General features: G+C 48.7%; 1 protein-coding gene across 1 annotated transcript in view; it reads left to right on the top strand.

Moving 5' to 3' along the window:
* Positions 1-18501, top strand: part of MYBPC3 (myosin binding protein C3) — a 365826-nt gene that overhangs the window by 176657 nt on the left and 170668 nt on the right. Inside the window, exon 17 of the mRNA XM_078684451.1 lies at positions 17206-17342. Coding sequence (XP_078540577.1) covers positions 17206-17342 — 137 coding nt within the window. The remainder of the gene's footprint in view (positions 1-17205; positions 17343-18501) is intronic.

The raw sequence follows: 18501 nt of genomic DNA on the forward strand, positions 1-18501 counted from the left end.
AACTTTAGGGGTTTCCACCGCCGCAACTCTTCTAAGACCTCCCTCCGGCAGACCCGCCAATTAACAGAGCTCCAGTCTTCAAGGTGAGACCCAGGTACTTGATGTGACGCTCGGCCCACTGGTAGGGCACAACCTCTCTCAGGGTGGGGAGCTCGTCCGTCTGAATGGTAAGGTTCAGGGCCCAGGACTTGTCGTGATTAATCTTGAGGCCGGAGGCCCTTTCGAAGAGGCAGAGCGCTCTATGGACTGCCGGCAGAGAGTCCCGCAGGCGCGTGAGAGTAAGGATCAGGTCGTCCGCGAACAGCGCCACCTTGTTGTCCCGCCCCCCGTGTGCTATCCCGTGTATGTCCGAGTCTCGCCGTATGAGCTCCGCGAGGGGTTCCACTGCAAGAGCAAATAGGAGGGGTGAGAGGGGGCACCCCTGTCTAGTGCCCCTGTGATTCGCTAGGGCCGGTGTTAGGTCCCCATTAACTCGAAGTCGAGCGTGGGGCCCTATGTATGGAGCCATAGTCCTAGCAATCATCTTCGGGCCCAGTCCGAGTTTGCGAAGCACCGCCCTGAGGAAGGCCCAATCCACCCGATCGAACGCCTTCTCTGCGTCCAGGGAGAGGAGGCAGGCCGGGATTTTCCAATGTCGCACCTTCCCTACAAGGTGCGCAAGCTTGCGTACGTTGTCTGCCCCCTGGCGATCGTGGATAAATCCAACCTGGTCGGGGTCCACAAGCCACTGCATGTACGGATCTAGGCGTTGGGCGAGGAGCTTAGTGTATATTTTGAGATCCGTATTAAGCAGGGCGATGGGGCGGTAGGACGCACACAACGCAGGATCTTTTCCGGGCTTCGGTATTAGCGCAATCTCTGCCATGCCCATGTCACGAGATGGACCCATCTCCTCCGAGAAAGAGTTGAACAGCCTGAGGAGGTGAGGCCGAAGCTGGGCCTGAAATGTGCGATAGAAAGATAGCGGCAAGCCGTCCGGGCCCGGAGTCTTCCCCAGAGGCAGGTTCTTAATCGCCATCGCGATCTCATCCTCCGAAATGAGGCTTTCGAGCTCCATCGGGTCCCTAGCCGATATCGTCGGCCCCTCATAGTCATCCAGGACGTCTGCGATCGCATCCACCGATACAGGATCGCTCCTGTACAAGGATGTATAATAGTCCAGAAATGAAGTCTGCTTGGAGGCCTCCGAGACTACCTTCGATCCGTCCGGCAGTTGGACACTAGTGATGTGGGCCTTGGCAGCGCGTGCTCTCAGCCGTCCCGCCAACAATCGGCCTACCTTGTCGCCTCCCTCAAAGTACTTTTGCTTCAAGGCCAACAGGGCACCTTCCGCCTTGTTGGTGCGCAGCAGTCGTAGCCGCCCTCTAAGTGTGGCCAGTCTCCTCCTAGTGTCTCGAGACGACCGCTCCCGATCCTGCATCTCGGCTTTCTTGGTATCCGCTGCCAACTCAGCCTCCAGTTTGCAGGCGGCTCGCCTGCGTGCAATCGCCAGGGAGGTGATGTGCCCCCGGATCGTGGCCTTGAAAGCATCCCAAACCACGGGAAGGGCATGTCCGGGGTATCATTAGAAGCAAAGTAGGCTTCTATGGCTTCCCGGATGCTATCCACATCGTCCACGTCTCGAAGGACACTCGGTGGGAAGGACCAGCGTGCGACTCTCGTGGGACGCGCCGCCGGATCCTGAAGACACATTTCAACATGAGGGTGGTCCGACAGAGAAATATCTGAGATGGAGGCACCCAGCGTGTCACGGAGCAGCCCCAACGACACAAAGAGGAAATCTATACGGGAGTAAGACCTGTGGGAGTGCGAATAGAATGAGTAGTCTCTAAGGTGCGGGTTGTGGTATCGCCACACATCGAATAGTCCCAGGTCCGCAATCTGTTTGCGCAGGGCAGAGGACATCACCCCGGAAGCGTTGGAGGTAGCACCGCATCGATCCAGGTCCGATTCCCACACCAGGTTGAAGTCCCCACCCAGTATTGTGTGCGGATCTCCACAGGGTACCTGCTCCCTCAAGAGTGTCTGGAGATAGCAGTCTTGTAGCTGGTTAGGAGCGTACACATTGCATAAGGTGAACCTGCGTCGTCCCGCACACACCGTAGCCCTGAGGAAGCGCCCATCCCCACTCTTAAAGGGTCGGGAGTCCCCCCGCCTGAAGCCAGTCCTGCATAGTATGGCCACCCCCGCAGTTTTGGTGTCCGCTGTCGCCCAGAACTGAAGAGGGTATTTGGGGTGGGCCATGCGGTGCGTATCCCCCTGCAGTAAGTGGGTTTGCTGGAGATAAATGATGTCAGGGTTTTGTTGAAGGAGATAGCGCCAAACCTGTTTACGCTTATTAGGGGAGTTCAGGCCCTTGACATTAAGTGATATAACCTTTAGGGTACTAGGTATAGTCGCAGCCATAGCAAACGTTGGAATGGGGCCGCCTATATGCCCCGTTCCCACCAGCGCAGGAGAAGGAGACCAGAGGAAGGTGCCAAAGAGCCCACTCCCACCACCCAGACAACGCCCGCCACCCCAACCCTACCCCACCACCCGCCAGACCAGAGGAGAGGGACAGAGGGAAAGGCCAGAGGAGGGAAAGCAAAGAAGAGAAGAGGAAACGGAAGAGAAAGAGAGCGGAAACAGCTGGAGGCCAAAAACGCCCTAGACATACCAAGAACAGAAGAGGCCGACAGGGCCATATCGGACTACCCCAGTCACCGGGCATCCTCTACCCGAGGGTTTGGACACACTCAGGAATGTCACTTCCTATGGGGTAGTAGAGGGGGCACCCACAGGCAGAAGAAAAGACCACGGCCCCGGCCTCCACGCTGCTCGAACCAGGATCAGGGGCATCGCCTAGCTAAGTGGAGCAGTCGGGCATATCAATTGTCATCACTCAGTCCCTGGTGGCAGACCATGCTGTGTAAGTCAAATAGAGCCCCACTGGGACCAGGTCCATCCCGCAAGCAGCTCCGGGGGGGCCCACACGTTGGAGTCAGGAGCAGTGAAGTCGCCAGGCGCAGGTCAGGACGAGGAGCCATGGAAGCGTATGCTGCCTGTGACTCAAGGGCACCGGAGATCCGGCTGGCTACCTCAGCAAGGTGCAAGAGTCCAGGTATCTACTAGGGCGTCGGTGGAGGCAGCTTGCCAGAACAGGATCTTCAAATGAAGATCAGTGGAGCTTCCCAGAGCGCCGGAGGGGACCACCAGAAAGGACGTTGCAACACGACCCAGATTATGGGGTGGGTGGAAGAGAGGTCCGGCCATCTCGGTCACCCTCTAGGGAGCGGATGTGCGCTATGATGTCCTGCTTGGCCTGTGACGCGGTCTTCTCATCCACTGGGGGGGAGCGACGGCATCGCCGAACCTGGGTTAAGTCCAGGCGGGCAGGGGCCCTCTCCTTGTGCCGGGATCTTGAGGGGCTGTGGGCCGGCGATTCCGGCATCTTAAGAAGCTGCGCCGCCTCCCGGTAAGATCGAAGGACCCTGCGTTTGTCCTCCCAGTGAAAGATGAGGGCAAAGGGGTGGCCCCATTGGTAGGCTATGTTGAGGGCCCTCAACTTCTCCGTCACTGGACGAAAAGCTCTTCGCCGTCGCAAGGTGTTAGGAGCCAAGTCTTGGAAAATCTGTATTTTGTGGCCTCCGTAGGTGAGGTTGGGTTTGTCCCGGGCCGCTTTCAGGATGGCCTCCTTCTCCGCAAAGTAGTGCACCCGTGTCAGGATGTCCGGGAGGGGGCCAGCTCTACCCGCCGGTCCATACACCCGATGGGCACGATCCAGAGTCAGGGGGGAGGCATCCTCGTCCCCCCACACCTCGTGCAGGAGTTGTTCCATGTAGGTCAGAATGTCCGTCCCTTCTTCATCGAGCGGTAAGCCACGGATTCGGAGGTTGTTCCGGCGGCTCCTGTTCTCAAGATCCTCCTGCTTGACCTGCAGTTCAATGTTTTGCTCTTCCAGGGACGCCACCCTCTGCCACAGCTGTTCCTGGTCCTCCGTGCGCGCATCAACTATCTTCTCCAAGCCGTCCACTCTATCACCCAGTTCAGTGACCTCCTTGCGCAGCTCCTTAACGCAAGTTTGGACTTCCGTGCGCAAGGAGCCTATCTCCGTCTTGAGATCAGACATGAAGGAGGCCATGAAAGCTTGATTCACCGGCGGTGAGTCCACAGTCATCGACGAGGGGACTTCAGTTGGTGCCACCTCTCCAGTCTTGCCCCACATAGCCATCACAGACGTGTCCTTGGCCGACGCCGCCGGTTCCTGCTTGCCCCCTTTGGATCTCGTCATCGTCGGGCCTGCAGCGAAGAGCTAAGTGTCCGTGTCTCCAGGCGGCAGCAATCGAGCGACCAGCGACCAGTGCCTCTGTCCGCCACAGGCCCAGAGGAGAGGGCGCCCCCAGTCAGTGCAGTCAGAAGACAGGGTCCAACAGCTCAGGGCGGAGGTCAGTGCGTCGCACCCGGGGCAAAGCAGCAGGCCGTCAGGGGACCAGAAGCCAGCGCACACACAGTCCAAGAAGTCAAGGCCCCAGGCGACGCAACGCCCCCAGCACCGCAGTGGGAAGAAGCAGTCCACTCAAGGAGGCCGGGGCAAGGTCCCCCTCACCCCCTAGGGCCCAAAGCCCGCGGCTTCAACAAACCCTCCAACCGGCTCCTCCACCCAAGCAGTCCAAGAGCACCCCACCGCACCCAGAGCAAAGCCTGCAAGTGTCGAGGGGCAGGGCAATGCCCAGCGGCGGGCAGCACCTCACCCCACCACAAGATCGCACCCAGCAACAGTTCCAGGCAGCTGTAGGGCCTCGTACCCCCTGCTAAATGCACGCCACCAGACGGGGAGGACAGGCCCCAGACAAGCGAGACCAGCACAAGTTCCAGAGGCCCTGGGCCAAGGTGTATCCCACACAGGGAGGGTTCGCCTCCCTAGGGACTCGCAGGTAGGAGGGCAGCAGGTGGCAAGGGCTCAGGGGTGCTCAGCATCCCCCGCCGCAGAGGCTCGCAGTGTTCAGTTCTCCCTCGCCGGGCACAGCTGCCAAAGTAGGCCCCTGTTCGTGGGGGGGGGGAGGGGCGCAGGGTAGCAGTCCAGGTCGAGGTCTTCCAGGGGCACCAGGAGTGAGGGGGCACCCCTCGCATGCAGCCGCTCCCCCCGTAACCCCCAATGGATACGCCTCACCTTCGTTCATTCTCCAGTGTCCCAGGGCTCCACAGCCACGCGATGGTGCCACCGCCAGTCGTGGCTCATACGAGGTTCAGGAACAAAGATGGCGGCTGCAGCGTCCCCCCGGGCCCGTCTCGTCGCTGTAGCGCTGCTGCGTCCCCCAGACAGTCAAGCTCGCAGGGTCTCCGCGCTCACAGGCCTCTCCGCTTGCCACCAGAAGCGTCCGGCGCCGGTCTCGGTGCACAACCACACCGCGGCAGGTCGGCACCAGGACTCCTCACCGCCTCAGGCCGCTCCGCCACTTCCAGGGGGCGCCCGCCTCCAGACCCGGCGCCCTTCTCAGCTCCGGAGCGCGTGGCTCACCCCGTCCAGGAGCGCCGTCGGTCACACCAGTTCAGGGCCCCCCACAAAGGCAGTCCACCGGCGCTACTGCGCTCTCCACTGTTGCGCCTCCCGGGCTCCTCGCAGACACAGGCAACCCCTCCAGCTCAGGGGCATCAAAATGGCGGGCACAGCTCTGCACCGGGGAGACAGGGTGGGGTCTCTCTCGCCTTGTCAGCAGTCGTAGGCCGTCCGATCAGGCCTCTCAACACTCCAGGGGCTCCCCAATCGCCCAAGTGGACCCAGCCGCAGGCTCGTTTCACAGCCCACCTCCGGTTGCGGAAGGCCGAGGATTTCGCAGTCTCCGTCGGGTCTCGGGGCCGCCGCCCAGGCCCCTGCCTCTGCCGGGCTACACCGATGCCTCCTCCAGCAGGGTCACACCCCGGCGCTCTCCTCCGCCCGTCCAGGCCCCAGCCAGGACCCACAGACAGCCCACAGCCGAGTCCAGAACGCAGGGGCCTGCCGCCGGTCAGGGAGCCAAAATGGCGGGTCCAGGTCGCCCGTGGGGACTGCACCGAGCCCTTTCAGCGCTCCCAGCGAGGCGTTCCGCCGTGCCGTCACGTCGCTAGTGATTACTCCCTCCGGGGGTCCCTCCAGCACTCGGGGTCCTTGCACAGCCCCCAAAATCCGCTAATAATTGCTAAAACAGGCAGCAGGGCGCCGGAGCTCTCAGAGGGCACGTCTTAGTTCATCGCCGCCTAAGCCACACCCCCCTTTTATAAAGCTTTTAACTGACTCCTCAGACCCCTTCCAAACAATAAAGAGATCGTCAATAAACCGACTCCAGTGGAGTATATTGTTTTCCCATTCTGATTGGAACTACGCTAGGACCACCTGCTCCTCCCACCAGCCCATATGCAAATTAGCATAGCTGGGGGCGAAGCAGGTGCCCTTCGCGGTTCCACAGACTTGATTGTTCAGGTCATTGTTAAATAAAACATAGTTGTTTTTTAGGCACCCAGATACCATTGATAATAGCATCTGCATTTGTGACCATAGTTTGATTGGACGATCTTTCAAAAAATGTGACCTTAGGAATAAGATAAAATACTGGTGTCGCCGGGCTTGAGACTTTCAAAAACTGCAACTCTTCACGTGTGATTAAACATTGCACATACCACTCTTGCAACCGACTGTCATAAAGATCAAAACTGTTATTCATAACTACTTCTGATATTTTGAAGTAGTAGCTATGATTATTAAGCTGTTTATAAGCTTTGTTAAGGTACGTGGCTCTATCCCATAGGACAATATTTCCACCTTTATCAGCATCTCTCACAGTACAATTCTGTTCTGACTTAAGCTTTGTAATCAATGCAGAAAAATCCTTTTCTTGCTTGGTGAAAATGTTATGTTTGACACTCGTGTATTTTTTCAAATCATTAGTAATTAATTCATTAAACACATCTACTGAATGTTATGTTATGTTAGTAGGTATTTATTAAGCGCGCGTACACCCGAAGGTTTCATGGCACTGAATGGCGTTGAATCTCATGCGTTCATAGAAATAAATCTCGAACTTGGTCTAAAGTTCGTAGGGGCACTCCCCCCAACGTCCACTTCTTGTTCTCTCGCCAGTTCCAAAATTTGACTGCTTGTTGTTGCCGTCTCTTCATCATGAACGGAAACCTCATCAGGCAGTACATTGTCTAAGTTGCTGGTTGGCAATGCACCAATACCCCTTAGTTCCAAGAGTAGATCCATATCTGCCACCGACAAATTGTCTCTTTGGTTGGGATCCAATGGCGTTACATCTGGAATTGTTCCTTTTCTTTGTTGATTTTGCGCAAAAAACTTTTTTAGTTTTAAAGACCTCACAAATTTAAAGGCGTCCACTCTGGTGTCCACATAGTTGAAGTCTGCTGGGGGGCAGTAGGACAGGCCATGTTTCGGGATCTGCTTTTCTTTATCAGTCAGGGTAACATCAGTTAAGTTGATGTTACCCTGACTGCTGTTAGGGCTATTTGCTCCCTCTCCCTGCTGGTGCACTGCTGTTGTTTCCTGCCTTTGCGCCTCTGTAGCCTCTGCCTCTTCCTTTTGGTTTTCCTCCTTAAGTTACTTGTTGTCTCCGTCAGAGGTTGAACCTCCTCTAAAAAACTAAATTCATCTATCACCGAGGGGACCACGCTTTTATTTGATCTGCCGTGGCCTTCATCCAGGTCTGTATCCACTTCTGAACTCTGCAGGCTACTTAATTCTGATTGTGGTTCAGTCCTGTTCGCCTTTGGGTTCATCCTTTGCTTTCTCAATATATCGAATTTCTTAGCAAAAGTGTAGATTTGGCCACGCTCGTAATCGTTTTTGTCTCTAATAAACTTTTGCGCCTTTCTTTCTTTGATGGTCACTTCAAGTTTCTTCAGTCGTTCCATTATCTCTTTATTAAACTTCGCGACCAGCTCTTGGTCTGTTTCCTTTCCCAGCATTTCTGATATTTGCCCGATCTCTTCCAGCATTTTTTGCCTATCCATTTCTGCATACTTAATCAGAGTAGCAAGCATTCTGTGTGATGAGTCATGATTATTTTCAGCCCATTCACGTAGCATATTAGGATCTGGCTCTTCGTACGTTGGGGCTACCAGTATTCGCAGGCCTCGTGGGATACGCTTTACTTCTAAGTAGCGTTGTAAGGATTTTGATTCCCACCACTTAGAAAGCTCCCCGTGTTTGAGCTTCTCAAGACGTCTTAGCCGTGCCATGATATCCGACACCTTTTCATTAGGGGCACGTAGTCCTGCTTTACCTGCAGGTATTGCAGTATTGTCAAAAATAGAGAGCGCAGCTTCCTCTCACTCTTTAAGTTCTACAGCTGACATGGTTTTCACACAAAAAGTCGCGGAACAAATGTCCGGCCAGCAACCGCCAGTCTCCTGTAAGCTTAATGCTTCTAGAAGTCACGTACATATAGTTCTGGCTTCCCCGCTCCCGCAATCTTCAGGCATCTCCTACCTGACTCGCTGCAGCTCATCGCGTGTGTCCTCCGACTCGAACGTGTCTAGTGGCAGAGTCAGGAACGTTCTCTTCTTCTCGAGGGGAATAGCAGCTCACTCCTCCTCAATGTGATCGCGGAGGCAGCAGACTCGAAAACTTCAAGCCTCTTTTCTCCGGTAAAGCCGCCGCCTTCCCAAACAGTGGGTGTGTCGTCTCACAAAGACCACTGAAGTCGGGTCCTATTAAATTGTGCACTCCAACAGCAAGCATCGCACGAGTTGACAACATTTGTACTGGCCATAATGTAGTTTATTAGGTCAGCTGTTCCGACGCGTTTCGCCTGACCAGCAGGCTTGTTCACCAACAGTTTTAAGTTTGTAAAGTGACCATTTTTAACCATTGTGCAAATTACAATCATCACGTGACATGACTACAAATTTAGGGCCATATTATCAAGAAAGGGCGATTCATTATCGCCGCTTTTATCGGCAGGAAACTGCTGCTAAAGCAGCGACAATGGGCTTGATAATATGCCCTTGTGAATTCCCATAGAAGCCCAGGTTCTGGTGTTAACCTGGGCTTCTATGGGAATTCACAAAGGCATATTATCAAGTCCATTATCGCCGCTTTAGCAGCAGTTTCCTGTCGATAAAAGTGGCGATAATGTATTGCCCCATCTTGATAAAATAGCCCTCAGTGTGTTAGAAGACAGACTCGTAGTTTTCTTGGCTGAAAAACTCTAATCAGTAACATACTGGAGCAAATGATTAGCATTTCAAAATATCGTTGCTAATTTAGCCACCATAATTTTACGTGACCTCAATGCTCAACCGTAAATTATAAGTATAATCATACGGTAACCTCGAGGGAGACGTGCATGTTAGACCTGCCTTCCTCTCTTTTCAATTAACTTTATTGGCCCCATAGCACATTCGCCACACACCTATAACATTAAATCTAATTTAGAAAAAAAACTATATTATAAATTAAAACATTAAAATATGTAATAATTTTTAAACTTAGGTTTTGCACTTGATTGAGTGTTGGATAGCAGAGGTGTAAAAATGACTATTCCCACTTCAGTGAGTGCAACAGTAGGGAAAGTGTTGGATAGTGGAGGAGAAAAGATCACTATTTCCACTCCAGTGGGTGCAACAGTAGGGAAAGTGTTGGATAGCAGAAGTGTACAAATTACTATTCCTACTCCATTGGGTGCAGCAGTAGGGAAAGTGTTGGATAGCGAAAGGGTGCAAAGTACTATTCCCACTCCAGTGAGTGCAACAGTAGGGAAAGTGTTGGATAGAGGAGGGGTAAAAATTAATATTCCACCTGAAGTCAATTCAAAATTAAAAACAAACAAATATCAACTACAATACAAAAGATGTTAAAAAACAAAAAAGGAAAACATATATACAAATATTAAAAATTACAAAAGATAGAAACATTATAATATTAAAAAATTTAAAAATTACCTACAAAGATTATTTTATAAACATTTTAAAAATAATTTACGAACAAATAACTATATTTAACAGAAATTAATTATAATCAAAAACATTAATTGTTACATACATTTAATATTTGTTATTTCCTACCTTATAACACCATACAATTCACAACACGAATCTAATCTAAAAGTGTACCTCCATAATTAACATAATTCATTATCACATAAACAAATATGTATTAAAAAACAAATTAAAACAGATAACAATTAATTTACTCACCAACCATTACCCCAATAAAACCAAAATCCACACACAAAATAAAAATAAACAATGACCATAAATATTTATCAATTAATGAATGATTATTAATGAGCAACTAAGTATTAATTAATGAAATCTCAAATACTTTCCACCCTGAAATTAAATGAAATGAAATGAAATGGTTCTTGTAGAGCGCACATAGCTGCCCGGAGGCATCCAAGCGCTAAGACTAAGGATGCTGTCTAGCGAGGCATAAGGGCCAGGGGAAGCTCTACTTATTAAACAGGAAAGTTTTCAATTGTTTCCGAAAGGAGGTCAATTCCGGGTTGGACCTAAGATGAAGGGGGAGAGTATTCCATAACTTGGCCAAGTTGAAGGAGAAAGAATGACCTCCTGCTCTTGTTCTTCTGACCTTGGGCACTGCAGCCAAAAAGGCATTGGCTGAACGTAGTTGTCTGCTGGGATAATACGGAGTAATTAAAGGGAGATTGATTGCCGGACCAGTTTCCCAAAAAGCTTGATGGGCAATACCCCAATAAACACTACAACACACACCTAAAAATCATTACACAATTTCCATAACTAATTTTACATTATTAAATAAATATCAATTAACAACTAATTAATTATTTTAAAAGATTTTACTTCCCACCCTTTACCACTATAAACCTCACAACTCAGATCTCAAATTAATTACATAATTGCCATATTTATTTTTTAATTGATTAATTACAATTACTTAACCATTAATTATTAATCAATTATAAATAAATTACTTCCCACCCTATTCCTCTATAAACCCCACAACCCATTCCTAAAAACGAACAAAATTAACATAATTAATTACCAATTAATTAACTAATAATAATTAACAAGCAATTGATAAATAATTATTAATAAATTATTTTCCACAATTAACACTATAAAATATAAATCAAATAAATATTAATACATACAATTATTTATAAATGTATTAAAAAATGAAATTACTTCCCACCCTATTCCCCTATTAACCCACAACCTGCTCCTACAAACATGGATCAATTAACATAATTACCAATCAATTAATAATATTTAACAACCAATTTATGAGTATTTAATAATAAATTCATTCCCACAGTTAACATTATAACATGTAAATTAAAGAAATAATAATAAATACAAAATATTAGAATTTGATTATAATCAAAATATTTCTCACCCTATTCCCCTATAAACCCACAACCTCCTCCTACAAAAATGACACAATTAACAGAATTACCAATTCATTAACAATAATTAACAACCAATTAATGATTATTTAATAATACATTAATTCCCTCAATTAACATTGTAAAATATAGATTAAATATTAAGAAATACAAAATATTAATAATTTGATTATAATCAAATTACTTCCCACCCTATTCCCCTATAAAGTCATAACCCACTCCTAAATACAAATAACACACCTAACCTAATGATCAATTAATAAAAATGAATGACTAATTAATATTAAGTTATTTCCTGCAATTAACACTATAAAATCTAAATTAAATAAATACTTACAATTAAAAATATTAATTAAATTATTATAATTAAATTACTTCCCACCCTATTCCCCTATAAACCCACAACCTGCTACAGAACTAAAAACCAGAAAATGTAAATAACATAAAATTAATAACTACTAAAAATGTAACACATATATTAAAAAACAAAAGGAATACTTATACAAAACAATTGATCACATACTTTTAAAGTACATACTAAAATACATAACGCTATTTTAAATATGATATTTTAAACAACTACATTTTTGCAAACGATATTACTAACTTTGATATTTAAAAAAATGATATTTCTGACCTTAAAGTTGATATTCTTGACCACAATATTCTTACTGTTGATTTTTCCGTATCACAATATTTCCAACTCGATATTTGTGTATGTCAGTATTTAAAACTCAATATTCTGTGTGTGCACCCCTGGCTGCGAGGTAGTAGTGTGATGTATTCCTATAGGTTCTGAATCGATCCCCCTATTCCTGACCCTATTCTGGTTAAACAAACCAACAAGTTAACTAACAGTCAGCCCATGAGGCAGAAAACCCCCATGATGCAGATACCGTTATCTGACGCAGTCACACTACGGCACAGGAACGTGTTATCTGATTAGGTCATAACGCTTGCGATCTAATTAGACAAGCGATATTCCTCCAGCCCCTGATAAGGCATACGGAGTTCTCATAACAAATCAAACCTATGACAACCTGGGCAAAACCCTGCGGCCATTGTTTTGATTTCACCGAGAACTTCAGCAAAAGAATGTGCTAACGAGCAAGTCGTATGACATCCTTATTGACGTATCTATGTCCATCCTTACGTCAATCTCGGCACCTTAAAGGTATAAATATTACCGATATTGCCCTATGCAAACACACGCGGTGGTGACGAGACGGAGCAGCCATACTTGCCGAAGCCCAGAGCAGAGCAGACCCCGCTGGCGCAGCCCCGCCTTCCTGACGCGCTGAGAACGAGACGCGCTGCTTTCTCCTGCCGAGAAATCCAGCACCGGCGCTTCTGGGTAGCCCTCGCAGGCAGCCTGGAATATCAAGACCAGAGACGAGAGATACCATCCCTCATTCAACCTAGATTCCAGGTACAGAACTGAATAACCCCTCACAGAGAATTCTTTAGTTATTCACTTGGCAAAAACAAACTTAACTTAAACTGTAACTTTCTATTCCCGCCCACGTATTAGGCTTAGGTCAGGTACACGGGGTAGGCGTATTTAGAAACACCAGTTGAGTACGTTTAGTCAAATGTATATGTGTATATAATATATTTTATTCATTTTAAAACATCTTATGGCTTAGAAACCATATCAATGTTTTTACAGTATTATTTTATACTATTGCTTTTAATGTATGCACTTTACTTAGCTATAAGTATTGCAATAATATCGATCCATTTCTCTTGTATGAGAAAAGAGACTGATCAATAAATAACACCTTTTTATTGAACACGCCCGTCTCTTCCTTTTCTCTACAATCTGATGAGACTAAGAATGCACGTACTGACTGAGTAAAATAAATTGCCTTTTGTTCACACGACTCTCGAGATATACTCTTGATTAGGGGAGAGCAAAGTTGTCATGTTCTATGGTTGTCAGAAACTAAATCCCTTCTTGTCTAATCAGGGAAGTTAAGTTCCTTGGAGTTGTGGGCGTTAGAGAGGTTTCTGTCTGGAGGAAGTTATTCTTTGTGGATTTGATGGGTTGGTGGTGTGCTGTGGTGGCTGTTCTGTAGTGGGTGCGTGTTTCAGGGGTTTTGCTGTTTCTCCATGTCATTTCAAGTCGCCGACAGGAGTGCTTGGATTCTTGGAGTGTCGTGGTGAACCAGCTTGCTTTCTTGTTGTGCCGTCCTGCGGCATCCTGGAGGGGGTTGAGTGTGTCGGCGCAGTTGATGATCCAGTGGTGGAGGTTGCTTGCCACGATGTTGGCATCTGGCTTCGTCGGAGGTGGAGTGCTAGTGAGGGCAGAGGTGAGGAGTTCCTCTGTGACTTTTTTCCAGTTTCTGCGTGGGAGGTGGCGAGCATGCTGGTGTGCGGTGGGTTTTCTAAAGGAGAAGTGGATGCAGTGGTGGTCCATCCAGAACAGTTCTGTGGTGTGGTGGTAAAAGACGATGTTTCCTACTGCAAAGAAGGGATCAAATGTGTGTCTTGCTGTGTGCCTGGGGCAGTGACTAGTGTTTCATTCCTATGTTGGTGAGGTTCTCTAGGAGGGTGGTGGTGTTGGGGTCATAGTGGCTATTGAGGTGGAAGTTTTGGTCTCCCAGTAGTCTGTGGAAGTGAGGGAGTAGAGTGCGATGAGGTCGGCGATGATGTCAGTGAAAGGAACGCAGGGGTCAGGTAGTCTGTAGACATGGTTTACGTGGAGAGTTGTTTTGGGGTTGGTCTGGAAGTGGAGATTTTCCATGGGGGGGCGAGACGTCGTCCGGGTCGGTGGTTGTCTTGCGGAGGGAGCTTTTGTGGCTAATGGCGATGCTTCCTTTGGGCAGGTGGGATGGTCTTTTCTCAGGATCTTCAATCGTGGGGATTGGCGGTTGCGATGTTGAGTGTGGATTTTGCATTGGTCTAGTTCTCTGTGAGGAAGGCGATTTCGGGCATGTGAGTGTTGAGGAGGTCCCAGATTTCTACAAAGCGCGTTTGTGTAAAGAGCACACGTTGCGGAGGATGCAGTTCAGTGATTTGTGTGCAGTGGTGTCCAGTGGGACCATTCTAGGAGCAGAGGCCCCTAGAATGTCCAGTCTATTCTGAGATATTGTAAGTGCAGAGGGAGGCCATAAAGAGCACATGGGCTGGATACTTGTAGACACGAGTTTCCTTGCTCCTTGACGGCTTCACTGATTTCTAAGGTGTTTGGTACCAAACATCGTGTCTTAATAAATCCTCACTGACGCCAGAGTGGGATTTATTAATAAATTCACACAGGAGACCATTTACCAAGCACCGGTGTGGTTCTTGGCTTGTTTTCGCCAGTCTGCCACCACCCAGACATGTTTCTGACCCCATGGGGTGAGAGCCGGCGCTCTCAGAGGACAGATACAAAGTCTGCTCTGGGTGGGGGTGTTTCACACCTCCTCCAGGACAGGACGGCCCACCCAGGCGGGAAGCTTGAAAAGCAATGCCACCTTTAAGATCCAACACAGGAGCCCCCAGATAGTGGGGGAGGGCTTTGGTGGAAGTAAAGGCAGGAACATTAGTTATAGGAGGAGGGCCCCCCCTCAGCCTGCACCACCCCTAGGAGAGGGCAGGCGAGGGGAACCCCTCTATGGAAATTCCACCATCTTGAGATAGTCGGAAAAACCTCCAATCAGGGCTAGGGTAGCGCCTCTTCCCACTGCAAGGTGTAGACACCCTAAAGGTAAGTAGTCTATTGGAACGCCCCTAAATTCAGTATGTAGGTGGCTCCCCAAGACCTGAACCTCAGATTCATCGGACCAAAGAAGATAAGGAGAAAAGAAGGCCTGCTGAACGAGAACTGAAGTCCTGCTGAAGAAAAAAAGGCACCAAACCCTGCCCGCTGCAAGAAGGACTCGACGACGCTGCTGCTGTGTAGTCCTGAAATCTAAAAGGACTCCGAGGACCCCGGAGTACTCCAGCTTTCGAGAACTCTCTAAGAAGCTCCCGTGGTATCACCCCTCTGTACCTGCAGGCGCCGATCCTGTGAAGTTTGGTTTGTCACCTTGCTGCTCGCACATGACCTCGATGCTGCACTGATGCAAGAAAAGGCACTGGGGAGGGTCACATCTGCCTCGCCTCCAAGTTTGGAGGCACCAGGACCTACCAGAGCAGCGGCGTACCAACTCTTGGGGTATCAGACCCCTAGCGCTAAATACCAAGAAGACAAGTCCACAGCAGAACCCCAAAGCACTATCAGCAAGCACCCTTTGAGGGACAGAGAGGCACCCGAGACACACTTGAGTGCCTCATCTGTCTCGAAGCTGCCTCTCTACGTTGCCTGCTCCAGACCATGAGGACCCTAACAACACCGATCAACCACCTCTACTCCCTCCCCCCCAGTCCCCAGGCCCTTACGACCTCCTCCCTCCAAAGAGACCCACCGGACTTACCTGTAAGTCCATCTGTGCTGTGCATTTTTAAGTGCAAAAACAACAGTTGATGGACAGAATGTAGAACAATGTCATACATTCACCCCAGTACAGAGATCTGGGCCTAAATCCATCCTTTTTTTGCTCACCAAGCCACCCCAGTTCAGACATGGCCATATGCAAATCAGCCTTGACCCTGTGCCTCATGGGAACAGCCCAGCCCGAACTACCAAGCCATGTCTTCCCTGGACCGGAATCAAGCATCCTAGGACCGGTTTCTGGCTATCAGCCTTCATCAGCCTACAACGGTGGCTCCCACCCAAACCTCCCATTCTGCCAACAAGAGGTCAGGCCTCTTCTCTCAGTGCTTCCTTTGTGTTCCTTCATGAGAATCGTCCACTCCAGGAGGGCAGAAGGCTGTCTCGAGGACTCCAGCTTGTGTGCAACCGTAAACGGCTACTCGAGCCTTGGGCAACAGAGAGGCGACTTTCTAAAGTTGCTATTTCTGCAAAAGCTGCGGTAACTTAGACTTGAGCAGAAAGTCTGGCTCAATGCAACAGTTCTTTTGATAGCTTGAACTACCGTCTTCAGTCGTCCCATTCAGAAGTTAGCGCTGCTTAGTTGTCAGCGTGTAACCCTGTACTTGCCAATGGGGCTGCTTGCCTTTCCCCAGTAAAAATGTCAATTTGGGGTTATAACTGTCTGGGCTTGTAAAGTTAAACATGTCCATTTTTTAAACATATTGCACCTGCCTTTAGGTCCCAGTACGCCTGCCTAAATGGTGACTTATAAATATTAAAAAAGGAAGGTTTAGGCTTCCCATTAGTTTCAATGGCAAAGTAGAGTAAGGAGTTTTAAATTGCTCAGCCAGCCAGCAATGGAGGGCTGGGGGCCATGCTTTCCTTTATCCCACTTGTGGTGGTACAAAAAGTGCTGCATTCCATGAGGGACACTTTAACTTACATACCCTGGGTACCACCAATACCCTACACTAAGGACATAACTTAGACCAATTGAGGATAAACCAATTAGACGTATGCCTTTTAACAGGTAAGAGCAGAGGCATTGGGCCCTGGTTGGCAGGACTCAGTGCACTCTCAGAGTCGACACACAGGCAGCGTTAGTCCAAAATCTTGGGGGTGAGCATGCAACAGGAGTCATTTCTTCTCACGTGTTTTATGTTTGTGTCTATTCATCTGGCTGTGTTTCCTTGTGTGTTTGTATGTCTCATTGCTCCTCTTGTCTGCATCTATGTATTTCCTTCTTTGGCTTTGTTCCCTGTACATGTGTTTGAATCCCATTCTTGCCTGCCATGCTGTCTTTGTTTCATTCTAATTCATAGGTTAGGGATTTATTTTGATATCTTTTTTCTGTTCAGATAATAATTTGTCTGAGTAAGAGGGTATCTAGTGAAAGATCCTTCCTCACTCCTTTCCTGGTGCTTTATATCTCGACAGAACCACCAAAAATTAACCTGGACTGCATGGGCCGCGCGGCTGACACGATTGTTGTGGTGGCCGGGAATAAACTGCGACTGGACGTGCCAATCTCTGGGGACCCTGCACCCACTGTTGTGTGGACCAAAGGAAACAAGGTAAGACCCCCTGCTGTGTGGACCAAAGAATACAAGGTAGCACCCACTGTTGTGTGGACCAAAGGAAACAAGGTAAGACCCCCTGCTGGGGGACTAAAGAATACAAGGTAGCACCCACTGTTGTGTGGACCCAAGAATACAAGGTAAGACCCCCTGCTGTGTGGACCAAAGAATACAAGGTAGCACCCACTGTTGTGTGGACCAAAGGAAACAAGGTAAGACCCCCTGCTGTGTGGACCCAAGAATACAAGGTAGCACCCACTGTTGTGTGGACCCAAGAATACAAGGTAGCACCCACTGTTGTGTGGACCAAAGGAAACAAGGTAAGACCCCCTGCTGTGTGGACCAAAGAATACAAGGTAGCACCCACTGTTGTGTGGACCAAAGGAAACAAGGTAAGAACCCCTGCTGTGTGGACCAAAGAATACAAGGTAGCACCTGCTGTTGTGTGGACCCAAGAATACAAGGTAGCACCTGCTGTTGTGTGGACCCAAGAATACAAGGTAGCACCTGCTGTTGTGTGGACCCAAGAATACAAGGTAGCACCCATTGTTGTGTGGACCAAGGGAAACAAGGTAAGACCCCCTGCTGTGTGGACCAAAGAATACAAGGTAGCACCTGCTGTTGTGTGGACCCAAGAATACAAGGTAGCACCCATTGTTGTGTGGACCAAGGGAAACAAGGTAAGACCCCCTGCTGTGTGGACCAAAGAATACAAGGTAGCACCTGCTGTTGTGTGGACCCAAGAATACAAGGTAGCACCCATTGTTGTGTGGACCAAGGGAAACAAGGTAAGACCCCCTGCTGTGTGGACCAAAGAATACAAGGTAACACCTGCTGTAGTGTGTACCAAAGAATGCAAGGTAACACCTGCTGTAGTGTGTACCAAAGAATGCAAGGTAACACTTACTGTTGTGTGGATAAAGGGAAACACAACAATACTGAAGGCTGAAAAGTAGAAGGAGTGGAGAGCTAGCAGCTAGAAAAGTTCTAGCAGGAAGTCTGATTGTCATAGCAGAGATGACAGGGAATGTGGTTGTCTGAAATAGCAGAGGGATGAAATAGTTGTGTGTACTTCTTTCTGGCTGTAAATAGCAGTGTGATAACAGGAAGTGCTTCTTCCTGACTGTAATTAGCAGTTTGATATCAGGAAGTGCTT

This window comes from Lissotriton helveticus, chromosome 3_2 (assembly GCF_964261635.1).
Source record: "Lissotriton helveticus chromosome 3_2, aLisHel1.1, whole genome shotgun sequence".
Taxonomy (NCBI): domain Eukaryota; kingdom Metazoa; phylum Chordata; class Amphibia; order Caudata; family Salamandridae; genus Lissotriton; species Lissotriton helveticus.